Source organism: Schistocerca piceifrons, chromosome 2, assembly GCF_021461385.2.
Source record: "Schistocerca piceifrons isolate TAMUIC-IGC-003096 chromosome 2, iqSchPice1.1, whole genome shotgun sequence".
NCBI lineage: Eukaryota > Metazoa > Arthropoda > Insecta > Orthoptera > Acrididae > Schistocerca > Schistocerca piceifrons.
In genome coordinates, this window is record NC_060139.1 from 896097228 (window position 1) to 896124387 (window position 27160).

Genomic DNA, 27160 nt, shown 5'->3' on the forward strand with positions numbered 1-27160 from the left:
GGGAAGGCGATTAGCCATACAGCCGAAAAGTGGGCTGAATTTACCACGTACCCTGTTCTCAATGGGGTAGGACAGATCTGCATCAAGCTAACCAAACATGTGCACTCCTACATATATACACTGATAGGTGCTATGCAGTTATAATTTATTATGGGTAGCCAGAGAAGTGAGATATGGCCAAGCAGGATGCCTCCATTCCAGCTGTATGCAATGCAAAATTACACAGTTGTCGACTGTGGATGAATGGTTCACAACCACCCTAAAGAGGCTCGTGCTGACTTTTGTCAAGACCCTCCAAAACGACCTTCAACCGTGATCCACACAGACTCCTGTTACTGAACCATCGCCATCTCCAATAGTGCCTCAGGGTACTGTGGACCAAATGATGCCATGCCCACTCCCTATCCTACTCTGCCTGTCTTGTGTGGTGGTGAGCAATCTACAGGATTCACCTCGGCTCTGTGGTCATGCCTACCAGTGCTTTTGTGTCTGGGCCCCTAGGTGCTTTTGGACACTGAAGATAATATAGGCCAGAACTGTGCTGCTGCTATGGTCACAGGTTCGAATCCTACCTTGGGCATGGATGTGTGTGATGTCCTTAGGTTAGTTAGGTTTAAGTAGTTCTAAGTCTAGGGGACTGAAAGCCTGAGATGTTGAGTCCCATAGTGCTTAGAGCCATTTAAACCAGTTTGGAAGATAATATACACAAGCAACGATTGCCAAAGAGACGTTGGGAAGGTCAGATCACCCTGCCTGACACATGCAGGACACACTCTTAAGACAACGAAGATCTCACTGAGCAAAATCATCTCCTGATGGACGATTCAGTGGCGGAGTCACAAGCCCACGGGGGTAAAACTATCATCGCACCCACCGGGTTCTGCGCTTATGGACGTTGAACAGCAGCTGAGCCAGTGCCACTCTCCCACCACAGACACAGCAACACCTTTGGACGCACTGTATCCACACATTTATTTGTGGTTGGATGACATAAAAGCCGAAAGACCTGTCATTGTGACGGCAGTGAATGTAGCTACTGCACCTCATAACTGCTAATCGACTAAGCACTGGTTAGGTATGTGCCAGTAGCTGGGGTGACACTCCTGTACGCTGCTGCTCTTCCTGTCTCAATGAACATTGCAGTAGTCACAATTCAGCCAGAGGCTTACAGGATTGGCTCACTCAGTATCAACACCATTGCCATGCCTGTCATAGTATAATTGCTTCGCAAAATGTTGATAGCGTTGGATCTCGATGTTGCCCTCCAGTACGAAGTTCGCCTAGAGACCTTTCCTGCTGCCTATGATTATGTTGTTTATCTCTCACTGTGTGTCGACAGTGGAAGTGGGATGGCTTTACTTCTAAAAGAAGGCAGTGAAGTTGATGAAGTGACTTACTTACCATCGTCTAGGGGTTTTGCTGTGACCTTCAGTGGCGTCTAAATCGTCAATGTTCATGCTCCCTTGGGCACACCCAGGCGATGGGAACATTTGCAAGTCTACTTGAAAGAGGTCATCCTTTTGTCTGTGGGCCACTACGACCATGTTATTCTTAGTGGCACTTCAGTTGTGTGCCATCCCAGAAGGACCAACATCCCATTTTACCACATCTCAGGAACTCAAGCTGCTAGTGTATCACATGCATGGAGCTCAGTCTGGATACAGGTATGTCACCAGCCATTCAACGAGTAGTCTTGACCCTATCAGTGTTTCCCAAGGACTCACAACTGCCATGTTTGACACTGAGCTGTGGCCTGAAGCCTTCTCTGGCCTTACCACCTACTTCTGCACTGTTTCCATCCAGCAGGAAAAGGTGTGGTGCGGTCAAGGAACATGCAAGCTGAATGTCGTCCATCTCTTTGATCTGAAATGCAGGCAGTTAATGAAAACGACTTGATTCGGAACAACTGTTCTAGCATGTACTTCAATGCTTTTGTGGTGACTTGAGTGCACCAAGCCAGCTTGAAGTCGATCGATGATGAATTACGATTGCGGATTGAGATAAAGATAATTTCTATTAAGCATCACCACCTTCACCGCTCTGAAGGAACAATGGTATGTGCGATATGTCAGGACTGGGTACAAGGAGAACCCCCGTCCTTGTATCATTGTCCAAGAGAAGCAACGTTGTTGGAAGACGCTGGTCCATGCCCTCGACATGCTAGACTGTGGCCAATTAAAACCCCACAGTGGTATCACAGGGGCCTTTATGGGTCACTACAAACAGTTCTATGCATAGAGGAGCAGGACACCTCAGCAGTGGATGATGTATTCCACTCACTGACCGGAAACCTCCACTGAGCAGCTACAGACATTCTTACAAGAATGATTATGGCTGATGACTTCACAGATGCTCTTCACAAATGAGCGCCAAACAAATTCCTGGGCCCTGATTTCTTTTCATTGGAGTTTTACTGCACTTTCCACAAAACCATGGCTTCACACTGAACTGAGATGTGTGAAGAACCGATGACCAATGACCTGCCCCTCCACTTGTCCTGGTCCACAAGCCGTCTAGGTGTCAGAGAGTTGGACATTATCGGCTGTTGATGATATCAAATTGTGTCTTACGTGGAATATTGGCAACCGTTTTTGGGGCATCTCCCTCCAAACATTTCTAATGATCAGACAGCCCTCGGTGGTTATCGCAGCTACCTGCATTAGCCGAGCAGTTCTAGGTGCTTTAGTCCGGAATCGCGCGCCTGCTACGGTGGAAGGTTCGAATCCTGCCTCTGGCATGGATGTGTGTGATGTCCTTAGGTTAGTTAGGTTTAAATACTTCTAAGTTCTAGGGGACTGATGACCTCAGCAGTTAAGTCCCATAGTGCTTAGAGCCATTTGAACCACAATGCCTTAGTAACGGTGGACTTCGACCATACCTTCGGTAGAGTGAGTCATGACAGTGCTGCAACAGATGGTCTTCCCCCACACACATTTATATACATTGTCTTTCAACCTCTCTGAATTCCCACATCGCGGGTGCTGGTCAATGGCTGTGTGGTGTGCCCTGTTACTATCATACAGTCAGTTCTCCATGGATAACCATGCTTCTTTATGGCATCGCCCTTCAGCCACTGTTGCACGGATTGTGGAGCTGCCTGCCTAGGATCACAATGAGGGGGCATGCTTTCATCTGTCATGCATATGTGAATGACCTGGTGTTCATGGTTTGATTAGGGGATGAAGTGCAACAGGCAACGCAATGAACCACCTGATATGGGTGTACTGCAGGCAACCATGTGAATCTTGCAAAATCTGGTGCAATGATTGTTGGTAGAGATCTTCCAGCATAGAGTGTGGCCCCATTGCCATTACTGGACAATCTCAAACGTTTGGGGAGCACCTTCATGTGTGACATATAGTGAGCAGCCTCAAATATGAAAGCCTCCTTCAAGCGATCGCCACAAACATTTGTGGCAACCCCTGTGAGCATCAGACATGGTACAGTGGGTCCATCTTGTTAACGCCATCTGGCATCACGTCTATCCCATTTCGCACAGATTTTATCAATAACAAAGGCAATTGCACAAAGACTGCAGGTGACATTTGCATACTTTATAAGTGCAAGTCTTATCATCGTCAGAGTCCCCTCTTTCTCCTTTAGCTGGCAGCCTTGCTCTTGTTGCCAACGTCCAAGCAAGAGCAGTTACCCCTTATCTAAAACGGTTAAGTCATGGGCCCACCACCAAAACCAAATTAACAGGAACCCTGCTTGGTTAACTAACCCCTCCCTCCCGAGAGGTGCCCATCATAGCATTGCGTAATTCTGTTTGCGTAAATAAGTTCGACAAGCACTGGAAACGTTAAACAGTATTCTAATTGTGGTGTTTCCGGACTGAAAGCGGCAGCAGACTGTTGTGTGGAAACTTCCAAGTTCCATCGCCTTACATGCCAATCATCTCAATAATATAAACTATGCAGATGTAATGCGCTGTTTTCACAGATAAACATCTTAGTGACACTGAGAAAACGGACTAAATTTTGCACTCCCAAAGACTTTGTCCTTCAAGGATCTCATCAGTGATGCCCAGCAAGATGTCTTGAAACTTCCAGTGACACTGATGAAGAAATAAGGTGTGAAACCTCCAAGGCCAGAAACAGAATTCCCCGCACCCAAGCAGAGCCGCCTGCAACTGCTGATCTCCGATGATGTGTGGTCCTGTATTTTTATCGCAGCTCACCGGCCAACCACGTCAATCTACTAGTATCTTTTCCTGTGCCTTGAGTCAGGATTTCCGGCACAGAAACCCGAAGAAGAAACTTTATGTACTTTGCTGCAAGATTTCCAACAAAAATAGTACTTTCTACAACATATTTGCGTTCTTGAGATTCTAAGAACAGTATAATTGAAAGCAGGTGCAACGACTTCTTTTAAGAAACGTATATTTGTACTGGTGCTTCAGGAACTTCGTAGTCTGAATTTTTAAAACGTCGTTAACAACTTTAATAGCCTAGTTGGTAACTAAATTGGTAACTATGGTGCGAATTCTCAGATGGAAACAGTCTGAAGACTTCGGGCTGGCTTTTGTCATCCTTGGTTTTTTACCACGGCCCGTAGGTCGAACAGGGGCGTTAACACGTATATTTCCGGGAAATGTTAAACCTTACCAGACTATTTTCATTGGTTGCAGTACTATGGTGAAAAACGGGCAAAAAGTCATTAATATAATGAGCAAGTAATTGCAAATAACAATACAAAGACTATTATGTAGTAGCTATCGTTAAATACTAATTGATTATTTTTAAACATAATTTTCAACTCGCAATCAGTGTAATGGTGTGTAACTGACAAGGCTTGGTAAACTGATTAGTTGATAACTACTTAAAGCAGATGAAGTTGTGAAGACACTATAAATGTGAAACTATGTATCTGAAAATGTTGCATGAAATTATCATTAATAACTGGTTAAAACAAATACGATAACGAACCCACAACTGATGTTAAGAGTGCTCACGTAACAAAGCGTTATGAACTTGACGTTTTGTTTTTACGAGTGCATTGTGACAAACTGTGACGTGACTATTTAACGAACAGTGCGTGTGGAATGCCTGTTCATAAAACTTCATATAATTGTTGTCCAGTAATAACAGGGGGCCATTGTGCTGGCCCTTTGAGAACGAAAAACATTTATGTATTGTTGACATGAAATATTTAGGTAATAAAACGAACTGTTATTCTGTGTACAAAAGAGTACATAAAAGTATTAATTGTTTCACTGTGATGTCTATGAAAAGCGGTATCGATATTTCATGATAATCTATGTTTTGTAGCAAAGATACTGAGAACAATGAAAGCAAGAGAAATAGATTTTCATAATCTGTTTACTATGGTTCGAAACTTTTTATGAGAAAGACGTACATGGAGAGGTGTGTATCTTGTAACGTTTTCTGGTAAAATATATGCCGTTTATGATAACAAAATCTTTTCATTCAGTAGGATTAGCACCCCTACATGTATGAAAAATTCAATGTAATTTTTTCAGAGTTTAATGACATGAGGTACAGCACGAGTTTTAATTAGTACTGCTGGCCGCCATTTGCAAGAAGGCAGAGACTTTTTCAAATTACCCCAATATTACGTGGCGTAAAGCAAAAAGTAGATGGTTACAATTAATTTCTTCAATAAACAGACTGAAGTCAAGTTAATTTCATTCATTTTGCGAAGAGTGGTATCGATATCAAGACAGATTCTTATGGTTGCCGCTTCATGGCTCTCTGTTGTTCAAGTGCGGAAAATTTTACAGTTAAAAAGTGCTCGGCCTTCAGTTAATAATAAGTGTACCATGCAAAAGGTGTTTTTCCACGAGAACCTACGATATGTCTAAAAGTAAAAGATTAAGGTGCTTTACACCGAGCTGTTCCTAATTTATTTTACGTCTAAACACATACTCCAAAGTGATTTATTTATAGGGAACGTGAATTAGGACATCTTAACAAAATCAAAAATGAAAATACTTGCCCGTGAAACGAAGTTGTATTGAATATCTAATGTGTAGCCTCATGTGAACTTACGCATTATTAGCACATACACACACAACACACACACGGATACATATATATATGAAAAATTCACGACAGAGCGCTTCGTTCTCACAGGTCATTTACTACGCTGCACCCTTAGTTTCTTGCGCAACGTTCCAGGATTACTGAGAGTTTGTATTTCGTTTAGGGGAAAATGAGAGAAGCTTTTCTTTTGTATTTTACTTTTGGATGTTGCCACAGCGTAAAATGTAATGCGTTGAACATCAACAAAAAGTTGGCCTGCTCTTTTAACTAAAAGGCGATATATTCTCAAGTCTTTCAAGCGAAGCAGTACTGTGATACGTCAGAAAGTAGCAACCGATGGTGATAGACGTTGGTGACATATAGCATTGTACCTGTTGAAGGAAATGTGGTTCCACCCTCTTCTTTACCGCAGGCACACATATTGAAAGTTCATGTAGTCAAATGACTGTGTTTCCGGATCTGGCATACGGACCCCGGCCGTTAAAACGCACAGACGCCAGCCGAAAAGAGAAAACAGAAAACGGGACAATGTGCGTCACATCTGTGAGTGCAAATTTACCTACAGTCTCTGGTGCTGAATTCGACAAATGGAAAAGATCTGTTCAGTATCTAACGCAATGAAATATCTTCATGTAATTTGTTACAATGGAAACGGAAACTTTTTTCATATACTGTAGAAAACTCATAGTTTTTAGGTGTTAAAAATTTCAATTATTAACTTGTTGTACCATCCAACAACAAAATAATTTAGCAGTATGTTAACAGTTACAGTCTGAAAAAAGTACTCACGGTGTATTGTCGGTTGATCTCTTTTCAGATTTGTAATGGTAATGGAAACTCACTCACATCGCTGTTCGAAGTCTAATTGTTTTGCTCTGCCTCAGCTAGTCCTGTTCCCTTCCGCAAGTGTATTTAATTTTCTCATGCATTCTTCCACAACGCCCTGGTTCTGGTTGCCCATCTGACAACACCCGTAGTGCTGTTCACTATTTTCCTCCAGGGGTCATTACTCAGTTGATTCACAGCTTCACAGGGAATTTACCGACCTCAGAAATCGTGAACTTGCTTCTTTGTAGCTGCCTGTTCTATTATTTGCTCTCACACTTCATAAATAGCACTGAAATGATGTACGTGTGTACCTCTGTGCGCGCTTGTGTGTGTGTGTGTGTGTGTGTGTGTGTGTGTGTGTGTTAGGAAACCTAGTTGTACGATACGTTATTATCGATCTTTACGTCTTATTGCCTCGCAGAAAGAGTGAAATTGGCAACCTATTAGAAAAAAAAACGATAACTGCTAATTTTTCAGGACCCAATCGCCGCACAGAATTAGCCGAGCGGTCTAAGGCTCTGCAGTCATGGACTGCGTGGTTGGTCCCGGCGGAGGTTCGAGTCCTCCCTCAGGCATGGGTGTGTGTGTTTGTACTTAGGATAATTTAGGTTAAGTAGTGTGTAAGCTTAGGGACTGATAACCTTAGCAGTTAAGTCCCATAAGATTTGAACATTTTTCAGGACCCAATCCTTAGAAAGTTCTTAGGATTACTAAACATAGTGCTCTAAAGGCCCCATTCATATCAGCAGTTTGTCTACCGCATCTGGTATGGAGAAGTGTTATTCCCTGTGTCTTCAATTTATTTACATGTTCAGTACAACTTCAGCTCTATGAATCATTTGTGACACAGTAATCGAGATTATGTAATTCATCTTCTGTCGCCACCATTCCTTATCCTTATCGTAAAATACAAGAAAGAACTCGAATTCTGCCGTAATATACACATCACCAAGCGTTAATAAGTGTCCTGTTGTACTAGTCTAAGGAGCGCATTTCGCAAAATAATGTAAGGGCCTGGACTGACGCCCTTATGGTTGCAGGATGGTGAAGTGTAGAATACTGTGGTGAAGGCCAGTTCGCGCTCTGTGTACTAATGAAATAGCACTAGCAAGACATACGCACCTTCGATTTAAGTGTTACAATTGAATCCTCTTCTCAGTGGCCATGGTGAGGACGTGGATGCAGCATGCAGCCTTGACTCTTGCACCACAACAGATCGTCGAGACTGTTGTCTCCATTGCAGCTGCTTATGTAAGATTGTGGCACCATGCAGGGTAGGAGCGGCATGCATAGCTCATAAAATGGCGTCGTCCACAATATCGTCGACTGCATTTCACTAAGGTGTTCTCGTCGAGGTCAAAGTAAAGACCAGGAACTCTGATGGGATGTTGATGGTAGTGCAAATCAGGCGTAGCAGCCTTTAGCATGCCTCCCAAATATAGCGACAGACTGACGGTGTACCAAACACTATCAGTTATCTGTCAACCACCCAGAGGTAGAAGTCCCCTGAAGACTTCACATGAGTTGATAAGGTGTTGGCAGCATACAGCGACTTGGTTTGGGAGACGTGCTTGCAGCAGTCTCGAAGGTAGAAGTCATCTAAACGGTTGGACGCACGTCATAGGATCCGCATCATAACTAGCTCGCTGTAACTGAATCGCATATGGTCTTGGAATTCTCAGTATTTGTTAGAGTCTGTCTGAGGTAATGACATTACGAATCTTGCTGTAGATGACCACATGTGTCCTGGTTTTTGGGCTCATCAGCATTCTTTGCCGCATCTCAGTGTTGCAACAGTGGCTTCCAGTGCTTCAGCATGGTGCTTTTGCCCCATGTCAGCAGGTGGATAAGTGTTCTCGTGGAACATTTACTCGTTTCTGCAGGACTGTGCTGAGATGTCAGAATGACATTATGATGCCCCCTCAGTGAGATCATGTTGCTGAATTACATATTCTTCAGTTGGATGAGGTAAAGCAACAGGGTTTTGGGCGTGCAATATTATTTGCTGTATCGGCTCTCTGCCTGTTCGTCATTCTCGTTGCTATATGACACACTGGCTTGGTCTGACTTGGCTTAACTAGCTGGAGAAAACTTCAAAAAATTTTATATTTTATCTTTCTGTGCTGCAACAATAACAAGGTCTCAGTTTTAGCTTAAGGTATGAGGGATTATTATGGCACTAAAGCCGAAAGTGAGCTGCACAAGTAGCTTTGATTCTGAGAACAGTGCTTGGCTGTTTGGGGAACATTTTCAAGCATTGTATTAATGAGTCCATAAGAGGTACCGAAGTGACTCTAGAAAGGAACATTGTCCTGTTATAAAGCATCAGTATCTTAACAAATGAAAATGTTTCTCGTACTAACCATATGACGTAATACTTGTCATAACTTTGTTTCATTGTCTTCAACCAGATATAAAAAATTAAGTGTCAGTATTACAGGGTCACCCCGTTTACCATGTTACACTTACATTTTTATGGAATAGGCATTGTTGCACTCATCTCACAGATTTAACATCAAATAACAATATATGTATATGATATTCCATTCCTTTTATCAACGAAATTAAACGTCTAAAGTGAATATTTTTTCTATACGTTGTTCCATAGCTTCAATCAATTGTATGAAATGCATTTCTGTATGTGTATTTTGTCATAACTGTAATTTGTTCTTTTTTATTTTATTTTATTTTTCTTTAATTGGTACTTACCTGTGGAAAATCAAACCATTATAAACGTACATTTATTGACTGTATGTTTATATTTACTAATATTTTCATATCTTTAACGGTATATGTGAACCATAATAATATTTTGTTTTGTTACATTTATGATATCAGAGATACACTCTGTCACACTTTATTATCCACTATTTAAGTAGATTTTTATTGAATGTAAATTTACAGCTGTCTTTTGATCTTAATTATGTGCATTAAGAAGAATATTTTCAAAATGTTCAATACATTATTTTGAAGTTCGATTTGTATTGTTTGCAATATTCAAGTAATTATCCTTTTTCTTTTATGTGAAGAACTAAAAGATTATGGCTTCTGTCTACCAAAGACTGCTATTGTTATCTAAGGTGTGTATTTAGTGTGGAGAAGTTATATCTTGTAATAAATGTTTGTCCTGTTTGTATAGTATAGAAAACGTCACAGTAGCTGACTAGTCATACCTTTTAGTTTTGTGTATTCTGTGTTTAGTCTCAGTTTATTCTCTGAGCCAAAGCTTCTTTTAAGATTACTGTTATAAAATCTCTTACATATTTTTCCAACAAATCTCCACCAGGTATGGTAATGTAAATGTTTTTCTTTTTCCTTTTTTTCTAGTTGTGCAGGTGTTACTTGTTCATTTTCGTACTTGAAACTAATTGTATTTTTTATCTACTGTATAAGGACCGAATGTTGAAAACATACCTAAATCTGAATAACCTATTTTGCTTCAGTATTCATTTTTATCTGTCTACATTTGTGCTTAGCTTTGTCGGTTCTCTATACGACTCTCAATGCTGTTTAGCTTATCTTCCTCTATGACATGCACCTATTTTCTTATGTGGGTGCACGCATCTCTCTCTCTCTCTCTCTCTCTCTCTCTCTCTCTGTCTCTCTCTCTCACTCTCTCGCTCTCTAGTGCAAACGTGTGTGGACAGCCATATCCGCGCAGTCAAAACTGATTTTTATATCGCTGTATCTCACGTTTTTTTTCCACATTTATCTTCGAAAACAATTTCTTACTTACTTGGTGATTTATTACGTCATTTCTGTCAGCTGCTTCAGTTTACCATAAGTGTGTCCTTGCAATAAAAAGAAAAATTTAACATGATACTTCTCACGAGAAATACTTGTGCCTTAAATAAATTTTGGGGCTGTCAGAAAAGAGAGGCTGTAAAATATTACCGGTCAAAAGGTGAAAGCGTACACAGACAAAATGTTTGTTAATTTGTTGCAGAGATTACAGAAAGAAGAAATCTTCTACCTTCAATTGTAATCATTTAGCTTTAATCATAAAGAATCTGAATGAAATATGAAACAAAATTTTCATTACCAATGTCGTGAGGCGAAGGAAAAAGAGAGAAAGGGATAAGAAAGCGAAAAACGGAACAAAACACAACATCAAATGGACAGAACGCCGCAGCCACCACGACATGGGGCTAGGCTCATAGCTCACTGAGGAACAATATTTCAAATTCACATCTTTTTTAATTCTTGTTAGAGATCACAATGTTAGAAAACTTATTGTGTACAGAATATTAAAATAATACAAGAGCTGAAAAAGTCTGGATTTTTGAAGGAGAGCTCAGTATTTGCGGTGTCCGTGATTACCCATACTCACAAATTGTATCTAGTTTTGTTACAAGTTTTACTTTTCTGTTTTCACGGTGGTAGTACTTCTGCAGTTCTACAACCGTAACAGCAACTTAAGGTAGGCCACGTTGGCTGTTTCCATCTTCTCCGACGTTGCCGTTGCTGACGTACTCTGGTGTCAGATCTGGCGCCGAGAGTTTCCTCACTTTCAGTGCCTTTTTCATTCTGTTGACGTCTGCCAAGGTCTCTGGCATTTGCCGTTTCCTGGTCTCGTTGAGGAAGAAGGCGGGAATTGAGCCGATTGAAGCTAGTGCAGACATTACTAGGAACGGAATCTGAACATCTTTGTTTTGACCCTGTAACATACAGCACAATGTTAGAAATATTCCCACATTACACAGAAGGTCTTAATGCAACAGACGAAAAAAAAGACGTTTATCACTGGTCAGTTATGTAAATAAAAAGTGCAACTGAAGCTAACGATCCATATCACTTTTGGTTTATGAACGCTCCAGACACTGTCAAGGAGAGAAAATCAGCGACAACTGGGTCATCATAACGCATTTTAACGTAATCTGTGGCACACAAACATATAAATGATATTTAAAAGACTACAGTAAAGAAACTAGTAAAGTAAGTTTAACATAAAATTGAACGTAAACACATTACTCTCATAGCCTTAAAAGAGACTTAATCTCTCTTCTCCATGGCATGGTCCATCAACACACCATCCAAATCGATACATGCTTGGAGACGAAGATCAACATTGTCACAAGCAGCGTAACAGACCCTATTGCTATCCGGTAAAACTCGTCTGTGATAGCTTCTTGTAGTTCGGCAAAATTCTGTATGTGATGTTCATACACTTTGTCCTTCAAAACACTCCGACGTGTTCTTGCAAACCTTGCTTTTCCTTCGCCATTCCCAGCCGTTTTTCTGCATACTCCAAGCGTATATTCGGATCATCCTCGTTAAGATATTTTATCCAACGAAGCTGATATAGCTTAAATTTTAGATCCTTCGTTACTCCCTGCAGTGTTGTGCGTGAAATATTCAACTCTTTGGACATGCGCTAATGGGATTCCTGCTTATCATGGGACGAGTTAACGGCTTCCACCACACAAGCCCTTTTATCATCAGTATGCATACTCTGCGGCCTACCCTCTCCCATCGCATGCAAAATACTACCAGTAGTGTCAAATTTATTGTTTATTTTTAGCGATTGTTAACACAGATGCGCCATTTCCTCCAAACTCGACTGTCATCCTCCGTCTCACCTCCGCGTAATTGTTTGTTGCAGTATACAAACGCACCTCAATGCGCACCCTGTTTCAGAGACAACCGCTCCGTCATGCTGTCTGGCTTGCACTAATGCCAGTAACCGTTATCCCCACGCTCAGACTACACATTGTTACCATATCGAAACTATCTATCCATAATTACAAATGCTACAGTCAGTGAAACGAACTGTACATAACTACAGGCCATCCTGTAAATAAGGTGTGACAGAAAACACAGTGAATGAGTTTCATACCCATCTCATGGCAAAAGGCTTTCTGAATTTGACGCCATCTGTTATGGCCTATCGAAGAGCACATTTGTTTTTTGTGCTGTTTCTAATACATATTAACGAACTTCGACTTGCAATAACGCAGGTGAAAATTTTTTCCTTAATACAGATGATAAAATTATGGTAGTTTGAGAGAGATACTACTATTCCTCTTATAGAAAGGACAGCTAACGGAAAAGTCTAAAACATCGACCAATTGTTCAGAACAAAAAGACTGTCATTACATTTTGATAAGATACGATAGTAATCAGCGTAGGCACACGATAGAAATGGCTGTGTATGTTTTTCATGTCCATTACTTGGTGGCAGGAATTCTGAATTTGAAGCAACCATGTACGTTTATATTCGAGTCCTCTATCCTACTTGATACATGTTAATGATTTTCGACTTGTAAAAACATGTACGGCAATTTAAAAAAAAAAAAAAACAGTAACACATCCTACTGATATGACTATGACCACTGACTATGAAAATATCAACAAATTAGACTAACACTAAATTTTGGCAAGACACAGTACATACAATTATATAGTTTTCCCAGAGCTTCAGTACCTATCATTACTATCTATTCAAACAATAAAATCTGAGAGGTTTCTTTAATAAAGCACTTTACTTAAGCTATATTTGGAGTAGACCTGTTACAACCATAGGTGAGTCATAAATGAACAAGGGTATCTGTCTTGACTATTTATCTACAACAAATATATTAGGCGTCTCATCTTGCAAATATACTTGTTTTATATTAATTATACCCGATGTTAGTCTCTGGAGGGTCTGCAGCGACCTTTTTAAGACTGGTGTTTCGATGACAATAAATAATTTTATTGACCCTTAATGTCGTTTATCATTACCAAAAAGCTGTACTAAATTTGATTGTAGTTTCATGAATAGAAGCAGTCTCCGACAGCAAATTATTACCAATGCAGAGTGAGAGTTCTGAATTGGTAATGTTGTGGAATTATGTGTTATAGGGAAGCCACTGTTATACATCTCCACGCAGAAGCAGACATGTCAAGTTTCAAATTCATAATTTTAATTGCTATATTTGAATACAGGGTGAGGTCTGTTGAGATGCAACTACCCTTTTGTTTCGTGAACGGTTCATAATAGAAAAATAGGGTTTCTGGCAAACCATAGTATACAGAGGGGCACGTCATTTAGTTAATTCTCTTAAGACTGAAATACGTGCTGAAACTTAATCGCAAGGAATGTGGATTCTATTTGCGGCATAAACTCCCCCAAGCAGGCCTGTCATGTGAGAATCTGTCGTTATATGCAGCAAGATGGGAAGCCTGCACTACTAAGACCAAAACTATTGCCTTTCCGCCCTACTTTATACATCATAGATACAGGATCAGCTACAAGAGTTGTAAACTATATTATAGCTTCTAGTGTATCAGAAGGTGCTCGGGGAAAGTGTTTCAGAAGTTACGTACATACTCATGTCAAAGCGAACAACTCTTGTGAATACAAGTAAACATGGGAAATGCTCGATACAACGACGGAGTGTGGTCCAAGAGCCACACTTGCTGGTGTTCTCACTGCAATAGCCGATTCCGATTGCCTTGCCTTTCAATTTAGATCCATGTCTCAGAAACTTTTGAGAACAGTATCATCGCCTCAGTTACTGTATGTTTAAAATTAGTTGCGAGGTTTGACGTTTGGCTGACTGTAGCGGGACGTCACGCTGTTGCCCAGGTAACACCAATGGGGAGACGGGTTTCCCCACCATGCCACCAGTGGATCGGCTAGTAAAGCGCCCCTGTTGCCAGACCATGAATAAACAGCACGCATTAGATGCATCAACGTTCGTCTGCTCTCCTTGTAACATTGTATTTCGTGGCACTGAAGTGTTCTTTAGTCATCAGGTATTATGAACAAGTTTCTTGTATTGGCATTAACAACAACGGTGCAGTACATATGAATACGAGATTTTCAATAAAAGTGTCGTCGAACACGTTCATGAACTGGGAGGATAACTTTCTGCTGCAAAACATTTCGCGGAATCCGACAAATGTAATGGACAAAACGCATTATCACTCTGTCGTGATGCATAAAGTTTCAACAATACAGTGAAGGATAACGGATATTTTTCAGGTACAAAGAAATGTTCCATGAGGTAAAGGTGAACCTAGCATGTGTAAGGCGAAGATAATGGAACCTGTATTGCTGTACAAGCCAAAACTTCACGCTACCGGAGCAGCGAACTGGCTAACGGTAAAGATAATAATTTAATCAGGCTTCCTCCGTATTATGCTCATTTAAATCCGACAGAGTATATGGGCCTAGGTGAAAAGTAATGTGGCAAAAAAAGAAACAAGAAGTTTACTCTCAGTGATGTTTAAATGCTGACCAAAGAAGCCACTGAAAATGTTGCGCGACAGCACTGGTCTTGATTTGTCAGCCATACCAAGAAGTAGTTCAGGAGACATTGATTCATGAAGGACTGTAACGATTTTTAACGAATACTTTACTTCTCTTGTTGCCATGTTAAAATCTGCTTCGTTTGTCAAAACACAGCAGAGTTCATAAATATTGATCTCACTAACATTCTAATGCAGTTGAAATTGCGACAGAATCCTGAAATAGTGTAATATTATAATAGCAACTGAATGCTAGTCAGGTCAATAGTTCATGAAACAGCCCATTCTTAGTATAAAAATGAACTTGTAATTTCTTCACTTACATTGTCACAAAACCCACAGCAGTTCTCGTTTCACCAAGTATCGATAGCTCTCAATAATTACATTATAGTTTGAATATCGAAGTAGATATGGAAGTTTCGCATATTAATCGTACGGCACAACACTCTCGTCTTTGCGCGCTATCATTTGCCAAGATCCTGTTTGGATACTTCAAACCATTTATGAGATACGAGAAATTCATGAATATTTTATTCTGGTTTGTTCAGTGAAGCACGAGTTCGTCATGGAGCGCTTTAAATACATTAAATTTTCTCTAAATTAGATACAAACGGCAATATCCTTAGAAGTTTGAAGGATAATTATCTACCTACTACATTTAATATGCAGCAACATGTGACCTATCACGCAACAAACACAAATTCATAGCGATACCTATTTTTCACTGCAAATTAAGAATTTTTTGCAGTAAATTACCTACTATCAAAATATCACAATGACTATGACCATTAACGAAATAATAGCCGGTTCATCACGAAGCTGACGAATTAAATCATAAGATGTGAGAGGATTGGAGTTTTTACCGAATAGTTTCCTCAAAAACGTTTGAGAAAGATAGGTAAGCTTGCACGGCTTTCTGTTAACACCGTCAAGCGAGCCTGGAAGGTTCCGTGCCGAGTATACTTAGCATACCGTATACTGTGGTCCCTTGCTGACGCGCCCAGCACATTCTGGCAACTACGCTTCCCTCCACTCGCTCCGTACTGAGCTGTCGAAAGTCGCAACTTATTTTACACACACTATAGCAAGCTTTACGTCACTGTACTCACGTCATCAACAGCTTTCGAATGCTTCTATTTTAAAAAAAAAAAAAAAAAGAAACATAGTGCTTCAGTAACGATTTTCCATATAGGATGCCGGAGCCACAAAATTATTAAAAGAGCATTAAATTTTCCTCCTGGCTGTAGTATGACCACATTCACCTGTATCATGTTATCAGCTGATGTCGGCAATGTGCCATTTTCAAGTGCTAGACCTGTCATCGTAGTGTTACACGTCCGCAGCTCGTGGTCTAGAGACGCCGGTATGGTAGCTCAGCCAGTTCGGTCAGAGGGTTAGCTTCCCTCTGTAATGAAAAAACAGAATTAATGAATCGACGACGAAGTGAAACGGGTGTCTTGCGATGTCCGCCCCGAGCAGATGCAACAACTAAAACGAACAAAATGAGATTAAAAAAAAAATAAGAGGCTAGCATTGCTGCCTCTGGATCACAGGGTCCTGTGTTCGATTCCCGTCAGGGTTGGACATTTTCTCTGCCTGGGGACTGGGTGTTTCTATTGTCGTCATCATTTTATCATCATCCTCATCATTCGCGACAGTGACTAGATAGGACTGTGCAAAAATTCGTCTGTGAAAAAATTGGGACTTTGCACGGGCTATGATGACTGTGCAGTTGAGCGCCCCACAAACCAAACATCATCATCATTGTAATGTTACACTGTGATGGGTGTATACAAATGTGCTTCTGTCGCTGAAATATATATTGCCGCTGTCATAGTGGACTCGAGCGAGAACTGCATTCCATGCTCATCAACAATTTGAAGTTACATTACTCCCGTAGTGACATACATACACAACCATAGAAACTCGAAATGCATCACTCAGCACATTGCTCTACAGAGATATATTCGACACTACCCAGTATTTGTCGAATCCACCCACGTAATGCACTGTTCTGTGTAATGTGAGTGTTAATGTTTACTTACATATGCCACTGTGTGGTGAATTAGTGATTCAACGTTCAGCTGAAGTACCATCCTGCTTGTCTGTTGACGTCAGTGCTGGTGATGCGTTCAAGCCACGTCACGGCAAACACAAAATTGCAAAATAGCCGAGCAATCCAAGGCAAGGCGAGGAGCAGCCGTATGTGACAGCAGAGAGCAGTCTGGTGTGGGGCAAGGAAGTGTCAACATCTTGGAGCCAGCGCCATGGGAAGTAACGGCAGGGCAAGACTCTGCATGTGGCACCCAGTCATCGATAGCACATCGTCTGGTCTTGTTTACATCCGGAAGTTGGCCAGTGAGCATTGGCATCTGTCAAAATGGGTGTGATTGGCTTCTGGCAGCCAGTGATAGAGACACACAGTGTGTATGGAGGATGGAGTGGCTGTTGCCATCATTGGGAATGGAAGCTCAAGAAGATGGAGAGTCTGCAGCGAACCATCACGAAAGCAAACAAGCGAGCAGCTGAGATGGGAGTCAGCTGTATAGAAGCTCTTCCAGTTGTTCCGCTGTCACAAAGATCGACTCCCATCATTTCTCGTGTGCACCACTAAAGCAGTAATGTTAATTTAAACCATTGATGAGTATGTAGCATCGTTCTCATTCGAGTGTATTTAAATAACAGACTCATTTCTGCATACACCAACTACAGCAAGACAGTGTAAAATTACAATGATTGGACTAGCAAATGAAAATGTCGCATCACCAAAACACCTGATCTTATGATTCAAATGATAGTGATTGTATAACAACCAAGGAGCAAAATGGTTTTGTTTTTAATAGTGTTTCAGTATCTCGGTTCATACAGTAGTTAGGAGGATTAAATGTGAAACAAAATTACATTATTTTCCATATATTACCAGTTACCGATAACTTCAACTATTCACGAAATAAATAGATGCTACAGCTTACCTGCCGTCGACAAAAATCATCTTTTAATGCACTACTGGCCATTAAAATTGCTACACCAAGAAGAAATGCAGATGATAAACGGGTATTCATTGGACAAATATATTATACTAGAATTGACGTGTGATTACATTTTCACGCAATTTGGGTGCATAGATCCTGAGAAATCAGTACCCAGAACAACCACCTCTGGCCGTAATAACGGATGGCGTGTACAGATACAGCTGCCCATGCAGCTTCAACACGATACCACAGTTCATCAAGAGTAGTGACTGGCGTATTGCGACGAGCCAGTTGCTCGACCACCATTGACCAGACGCTCATTTCCTGTATCCAGAAAGGTCCGTACAGGACCTGCAACATGCGGTCGTGCATTATCCTGCTGAAATGTAGGGTTTCGCAGGTATCGAATGAAGGGTAGAGCCACGGGTTGTAACGCATCTGAAATGTAACGTCCACTATTCAAAGTGCTGTCAGTGCGAACAAGAGGTGACCGAGACGTGTAACCAATGGCACCCCATACCATCAAGCCGGGTGATACGCCAGTATGGCGATGACGAATACACGCTTCCAATGTGCCTTCACTGCCATGTCGCCAAACACGGATGCGACAATAATGATGCTGTAAACAGAACCTAGATTCATCCGAAAAAATGACGCTTTGCCATTCGTGCATCCAGGTTCGTCGTTGAGTACACCATCGCAGGCGCTGTGATGCAGCGTCCAGGGTAACCGCAGCCATGGTCTCCGAGCTGATAGTTCATGCTGCTGCAAACGTCGTCGAACTGTTCGTACAGATGGTTGTTGTTATATCCTAGCCAGCAATGCCACCCGAGCCCGCTGCCAAAAGGTTGGCAGCATCAAAGTACGGACGCCATCCGCATAAGCAGCGCCAGCGAGACAGGAAATCGCCGCAAGTCTGCGCGCGCCACCGCTGGCTTCTGGTTTCTTAAGCGCTGGAGTCGCGAGCGCTAGGACAGTTCTGTATTCGCCGCTCAGTTGTATACTCGCCACCGAATTGTGTACTTGCTAGTCAGTTGTGTGTTCATCGCAGCAGAGTTGTTTGTCGTCAGCCGACGCTGACCTAGCCGCTCCGACTCGAACTAGACAGATCTCTGTAGACACGGAGTTCACTACTGTGTTTCTGTATCTTCGTTAATACAGATAAGTACCGACTTTTATTTAATCAGAGTGTTTGGGTTTTCATCTTTCTGTTCACTGTTCCAGCGGACCGGTCGGCCCGCTATTAAAAGTGTGGCGGTGACTTCGTAAGCCGTTTCTACCGCGAATTGTTTGTCGCTACGAACACCGCCACAAAAGTTGTTGTCTTGCAAACGTCCCCATCTGTTGACTCACCGATCGAGACGTGGCTGCACGATCCGTTACAGCCATGTGGATAAGATGCCTGTCATCTCGACTGCTAGTGCTACGAGGCCGTTGGGATCCAGCACAGCATTCCGTATTACCCTCCTGAACCCACCGATTCCATATTCTGTTAACAGTCATTGGATCTCGACCAACGCGAGCAGCAATGTCGCGATACGATAAACCGCAATCGTGATAGTCTACAATCCGTCCTTTATCAAAGCCGGTTAAATTTCGCCTCTGTAGCACGTCATCTTCGTGGTGTATCAATTTTAATGGCCAGTAGTGTAGTTCTTTAAGCATTCGTAAGCATCTCACCTTTTTAATTACGTTTCGAATTTATGCATTTTAAGTCCAAATGGTTGAAAAGCGGGATACTTGTTCTCTGACAGTTCGCCCCTCCACCCATGTGGGGTGAGGGGGGAATGAGACGCCTATGAAGAGACAGAAGTAGTTACCTGGAAGACGAGGTATGGCGAGGCGACGCTAGCAGCGGCTCCCAGCATGCTGTAGAAGGAGATTCCCGTCTGGCGCAGACACGTAGGGAACGTCTCGAGCGCCAGCACGTGCAGCGGACAGAAGGCGGCGCAGATGAACGCCTTGCTCAGCGCCAGCAGCGTCATCTCCGCCCACACCACGTCCCAGCCTGACAACAAACCAGCAACTGTACTGCTCTGCTGTCCTAATGGTGAGCGGCGACAACGCTCCCACGCGCTTCGTTGGTGTCTCGTAAGGATGAAACTTGTACAGTAGTAGAGGAGCCTACACTGACTACTCTGAAGAAAGGATCTAAGGGTCGGAAATTATTATATTGCAAGAAAGAGAAATACCGACGTCAGCCACGCGAAGGCGTTGAAATAATTCAATGGCGACAAGTGAAAATTTTTGCCTGATTTCCCATTTTATGCAAGCGGTCGCGTTAACGCTTCGGCTACCCAGGAACGCTTCCCGCCCAACCTGAAGTCCCAGCTTGTCGCACACTACTTTCGTTGTGCCCCCCCCCCCCCCCCCCTGTTCAGTTTCCTCACTCCTCACAGTATGTCTCATGGTTCCTGCAACATATTGGACCTAGGTTGCATCCACACTGGACATATCGTGAAGTGCTGCCAGGGCCGAGATATTACTATTATTCTGAAACGTCAGAAAAAACAGACACCACACATGCAAGAATAGTTGTTATTTGGTTTTGTATAGACATAATTAAAGCAACAATCTGTGGTTGTAGTAACCGCCGGCGCGTGTGGCCGAGCGGTTCTAGGCGCTTCAGTCTGGAACCGCGTGACCGCTACGGTCGCAGGTTCGAATCCTGCCTCGGGCATGGATGTGTGTGCTGTCCTTAGGTTAGTTAGGTTTAAGTAGTTCTAAGTTCTAGGGGACTGATGACCTCAGATGGTTAAGTCCCATAGTGCTCAGAGCCAATTGAACCATTTTTCGTAGTAACCGCTTACGGTAAAGGCCACGAGTATGAATGCATGTATTACAATGATGGCTAAAATTCTGATGCACATACAGTGAAAAACGTTTAACCCAAAACTAAGGGTACCGAATATTTTTTTTTTTATTAAACGAAGAATGCAAAAAATAACGCTTTCTCGATCTCCTCAAATTTCATTAATGTGCTGTAATTAAATTACCTGGTAAAATTACTTTTGCAGTTTATGTAGAAGACTGCGCTCAAAGTAACTTGGCTTGTAGCTTCACAGACACGCGCTAGGTGTGTGGGTGGAGGGGGGGGGGTATCATTGTGAACGAGCGACGTATCGGAGGTGCAGTCTGACAGCTGGAGCCTATGCGTGTTTCCCTTTAATTGTAAGACACAGTTCGTAAGTGTGTAAGTGTGTAAACACTGGTCAGCAAACGAGCCGCTTGCGAGATAATCACGACTGTATGGTCCCAAGCCGCCACTGACGTCATTGCAAACATCGTCGTAGTTAGTACACATTAATTTGAAATTTAGACTTTACTACTCTGTTGAACGTCGCAATTAGTTCGCATTTCACGTATGGGGTACCTGTTAAAGGAGGTGTTCGAAGTGTTTTCCTTGCATCTGGATGCGATACTGTGCTCGTCTCTGCAATGAATTTCATTCCTTTCGAAAACCGCTGGATCATTCTGGAATTCTTGACAAGCATGGACAACTATCTGCTCCAGTTCTTCAACCGTGTTAACGGGTGTGGTGTATACTTTGCTTTTGAGGTGACCCCAACGCAAAAATCCAAAGGATTTAGATCAGTTTATCTTGGAGGCCAAGGTACAGGTCCGCCTCGACCTATTCATCTTTGTCAGTATCTGCACGTTAGATGCCGTCTCACGCCAGCAGCAAAATGTGCCGGAGCTCCATCTGAGGTTGCTGTGGGTGAACGTTCTCAAGCAATCCTGGAATATGACGCCGCAGAAAGCTAAGGTACCTCCGTCCATTAAGTTGTGGTGGAAGAATGTGTGGCCCAATGAGTTGATCACCTAGTACCCCTAACCACACATTCAGTGAGAAACGTTGCTGATGTGGTGACTCATGAACAGCACGTGGGTATCACACCACAAACGTGTATTATGATAGTTAAACACACCATCGCATGTGAATCCTGCTTCGTCTTTAAATAAAATGTTACATGTGAAACGAGGATCGACTACAGCCTGCTGTTGCAGCCACTGACAAAATGAAGTCCACAGTTAATTGCGATGTAAAATTTTCCATACACAGCTGTGACTTAGAACAGGCACTTGTGTGGCAATTCTCTTCGAAGTCCCTGTAGAGGGCTGCACTGCTTCCAACACCATATCCTCAACCTCAGACGCAATGCGAGCAAGCCTACCTCCTGCTCTACCATGTGCAAAACCACCGTGTTCTCTCAGGCGCTGATGGACCCTTGTAAATATACGACTTTCGAGGTGTCTTCGATCAGTATATGTTTCTTGGTGCAAGGGTGCAGCCTCCCGTGCATTGCTATTAGCCCTACCGTACACGAAATGCATATCCGCATACTCTTCGTTACTGTTCGGTTCCATTGTAACTACAATACGGCACACGGTGCACTGCCGCGCGGGATTAGCCGTGCGGTCTTAGGCGCTTCAGTCATGGACTGTGCGGCTGGTCCCGGCGGAGGTTCGTGTCCTCCCTCGAGCATGGGTGTTTGTGTTTGTCCTCAGGATAATTTACGTTAAGTAGTGTGTAAGCTTAGGGACTGATGACCTTATCAGTTAAGTCCCATAAGATTTCACACACATTTGAACATTTTTGAGCACGTAATACTCCTCAGACGCGTCTGTTACCCTCTGAGACTGTGTACTGTATCCGTCCTATACGTTCTGCGCGTATGGTCTGATTCCAACTCCACCTCACGGCAATGTTCCATTGTGTAAACAGCGAACGGAGGACGGCCTCGAGTGCGCAAGGGAGAAACCGGACGATGTTTACAATGACGTCAGTGGCGGCTTCGAACGACACAGTAGTGATTATCACGCAAGCAGCTCGTTTGCGGACCCGTGTTTTGTGGGACATTTGTGCTTCAATTATCGTGTATTTTCAGCCGTGTAAGTTTGCGCCATTATTTTTGATACACGCTTTAGACCTTCAGAGTCAATAGTTTCTCACTAGAGTACCGAAAAAGAAATAATCACTCAGCAAAGGATGAAACAAAGCAAAACTGTATCGACTACGTGCTGCCAGAAGTAAATGTCATAAAACAAGAAAAAGGAGTAAAAACTGCAGCGTAGCCTAAAACGTCGCTTGCTACAACACTGGTAATGTAAAATTAAGGACATATGTCGCTTGTAAATTATTGGTCAACTTTCTGACAAACACTCTCCACATGGAGTATTAGTGGACAGGTGAGGCTGTGTTACCGTTGGGCGGCGTATGGGAACAGTGGCTGACTATTCTTATCATTCGTCGGAATTCGCAACTTCTCAAAAATCATCAGGCTATTTTGCGGAATGAACGCACCATTTTTGAGACGATATTTCCCATTGGCAGAGCTAGAGTCGTTCATTTAGATTGGCTTGCACACAATTTTGGCGGCATCGCGAGGGCAGGAACAGGAGCCACAATTTTTTAATGATGGAACTGAGCCTCCTCCTGAGGCACACTGATCGTGGACTTCGCAAACACCTGCGGTGGAGAGAGCAGCAGCTGACGTAGCGTGCCATGTATCACTCCATCACCTGCTGTAACACCATCTGACCTCAGCACACTTTAACTTGTGTAAGTTTACGTGCCAATGTGGCGACCAAGTAATACACAGGAGGAAATAGACGCGTTTTGACACTGGGTAATTAATCGATCACGTTTTGTAATTGACCTGTTGGCTATGACTTTGTTGCTGTGTTTTCTTGCATGCTGATCCAACCCACTTGTGAAGTCGATGCAATCATCATGATCAGAACGATCTAATGTTTAAATTCAGCTAGATTCTGTGCGAAGCTTTGTTGCCAGAGTAATATCAATTCCTTTATTAGCCATACCACTCACCCTAGCGTTTAACGTGATTATTTCCGTGTACTCAGGTCCTACACTCAGTTCTTCTAAAATACGGAATTTGTTTACTTGTATTTGTCAAGTGAAAATATAAATATGACTAATTTTTCAAAAAATCGCACTGTTTCTGAGCTCTCGTTTGGTTCCAGTAGACACTTTTCCGCAGTGCTACTTTCACGCTTATTAATTTTGTACAATACCAACAGCTACGAATCATGTGTCAGGGCCAACCTGCCTTTCCATTCCCTTGCGGTTACATCGTTATCATACATTTGAATCGTGAGGTGACCTGCTTAAGGAGAGGGGATGCTGGGTGGCTATCAAAAGCATTTAGAAAAAGTATACCCGTACACCCAGTGACATCTTGCAACACGCATCACCGGATTCGAAAACTCGGTAGTTCTCACTATGATAGTGCACGAAGCCAAGCTGTAGAATAACAGCAGTAGAAGATGTAACGTTACCTCCTTTGTTTGGTCTGACGAAAAAAAGTAACCAAATATGCCAGGTTTATAGCGCAAATGCGGATATCGTTTCTTGTTTAGCGATTTCCATTTCATGGTAGAAGAAATAGTACGACTGCATAGCTAAATGACCAACACGAATGGCTGCCATACGGGGGATCTAGGTTCGATTCCCAGTGCTATCAAGGATTTTCCCTCGGTAGGGGGGACTGGTACGGAGTACACTCAGCCTTATGATTCCAAATGGGGAGCTACTTGAATGAAAAGTGGCGGCACCACGGTCTGGAAAGCCGACAAAATGGCCGGGAGAGCGGTGTACTCATCACTTGCCCTCCATACCACATCCGCACAACGCCACAAGGCAGGGGAGGACACGGCGGCCAGTCAACATTCTCTGGGGTCTCAAACCCTGATACAGCAAATCCTTAAAAGAAATAAAAAGTAAGACATCAGGCTGCATTTTGAAAGAACCGCCTTATTGTTCCACTTTAATCGAATTTCCTTTATAACCGTTTCAGTGTTTAACTTTCTTCAATGAAATATTGTCGTGTGGGACGAAAGCAACAGGTTCCTCTTCAGCTTCTACAGCAGATACTCAAACAAACCACTTCATGTAGCACACAGTCAAAAAAAAAATTATATATTACTGAGTTTCATTTATCGTGCTGGCAAAGGAACAGAACGGTCTTTACCAATGCAAGGAGAAATGGAGCTGTTTTTCAGGTTCAAAAATGGTTCAAATGGCTCTGAGCACTATGGGACTTAACTTCTGTGGTCATCAGTCCCCTAGAACTTAGAACTACTTAAACCTAACTAACCGAAGGACATCACACACATCCATGCCCGAGGCAGGATTCGAACCTGCGACCGTAGCGGTAGCACGGTTCCAGACTGTAGCGCCTAGAACCGTTCGGCCACCCCGGCCGGCTGTTTCTCAGGTGCTCACATCAATACCGTCATGAAATTAATAGGTTACACCGTAATTTATACTGAATTACTTAATACAACAACATGAAAGCTTTTATTTGCTGCAAGGACGTTAATCATAGCTAGAGTCTGATACCAGGAAGAACATTTAGACACACAGTAGAAGTGAATGACACGGCTCAGCAAATTATTTTGGCTATTAGAAAGTATAGTATCGTCCAGATATCACAGTAGCACGCCGAGGTTGGCAACCCATATCGCTACCACAGACGTTTGCGGGGCTTCGCTGCGATCCGCAACAATGTATCGGTGGCGCCCCTGAAGAGCACGTTTCCCTTCTAAGCACAGCAGCGCCCTCAAACTGCAGGTCAATAGAAGGTTGAGCGTGCAAGAGCTAAGCCCCAGTCCGTGACTGCATCTGAAAGAGTCAGCAACACCGTGTAAGACAGAGACAGTTGTGTGATCTGAGGTTTTCTCGGCGTACAGAAATCTTGAAAATTTCTCGGGTATTCAGCCGGGTAGCGTCGTCCAAAAGGCTCGATATTTCGGCAAGCCGATTTCTTGCCATCTTCAGGTGTTCTTGGTGTCTGATTGATCTCTGATGGATGCCGACTTTATATAATCTCCACCCCTCTCCAGCAGCCTCCGTCTGGGCGCTTCCGAGCGGTCCGCGGTCGGTGGTGGGGGAAGGGTGGCGCTGGGTGGTGGGGGAAGCGCGGCGCTGGGTGGTGGGGGAAGCGCGGCGCCCCGCGACAGATCTTGCACTTCCACGTGACGCTGCAGAGAAAATACGACGGGAAACATGCCGTGTACTCACCAGGGTGGCTCCCTCGAAGCCAAAGATCTCCAAGGAAGAGAGGAAAGCACTGAAGCGGCTCCGAGAATATGCCGAGACTGTCGTCCTCCCAGCAGATAAAGTGAATTGCACGGTCCTACTACCATATAATGTATACAAGCAAACGTTGTACGACCTATTAAAAGACGACAGCTACCGGAGAATCGAAGACGATCTTACCAATAGAGGGAAAAGGAAAACTATTGAGCTTCTCCAGCATGCCTTCGAAGATAAGAAGACGGTGAAGAAACTTCGGCCACGACCAGTTGCACCTCCTAGAATTTACAGACTACCTAAAGCCCATAAGGAGGGATTGCCTCTCCGCCCGACTGTAAGCAACATTGGAGCACCAACATATGAATTAGTAAAACGTCTGACGTCGATGCTCAGTCCCTTTATGAACAAATGTCCGTACCACATCAGAGACACCGCGCATTTCGTCCAGAAGCTCCAGAACTTCCGACTGGGCCAAGAAGACCTCATGGTGAGCTTTGACGTGCTATCCCTGTTTACTAGGGTACCTCTAAGAGACTCCCTAAGCCTCATAGGAGAAAAATTTGGACCAACAGTAACGAAAATTTTCGAATTCTTACTTACGTAACATACTTTCTGTTCGATGGGAACTACTACGAACAAACAGATGGAGTAGCGATGGGCTGTCCGCTATCACTAGTAGTGGCCCATATGTTTATGGAGGCTTTTGAAGAAGAAGCTCTGGAGTCGGCAGCCTACAAGCTCTCTTACTTTTTTCGATATATAGACGATACATTCGTAATCTGGCCGCACGGACGACAACGCCTCCAAGACTTTCTGCAGCATCTCAACTCGCTGCACAAGAATATCAAGTTCACGATGGAGGTAGAAGAAAACAACCAGCTTCCATTTCTGGATGTGCTCGTCAAGCGAAGACCAGATGGCACACTAGGACACAGCGTCTACCGTAAGTCGACACATACAGATTTGTACCCGCATGCCTCCAGCTGTCATGCTCCTTCACAGGGAGAGGGTGTTCTAAGCACACTGGTGCACAGAGCACCCGAAATCTCCGACTGTGGCAG

General features: G+C 43.0%; 1 protein-coding gene across 1 annotated transcript in view; it reads right to left on the reverse strand.

The window, feature by feature from the left end:
- Nucleotides 1-10882: 10882 nt before the first annotated feature.
- Nucleotides 10883-27160, reverse strand: part of LOC124777172 (solute carrier family 22 member 7-like) — a 205318-nt gene continuing 189040 nt past the window's right edge. The window contains exons 10-11 of the mRNA XM_047252481.1: nucleotides 19861-20048; nucleotides 10883-11491 (exon numbers count right to left, since the gene is read on the reverse strand). Of these exons, the coding sequence (XP_047108437.1) occupies nucleotides 11249-11491; nucleotides 19861-20048 (431 nt within the window). The 3' untranslated portion in view covers nucleotides 10883-11248. The remainder of the gene's footprint in view (nucleotides 11492-19860; nucleotides 20049-27160) is intronic.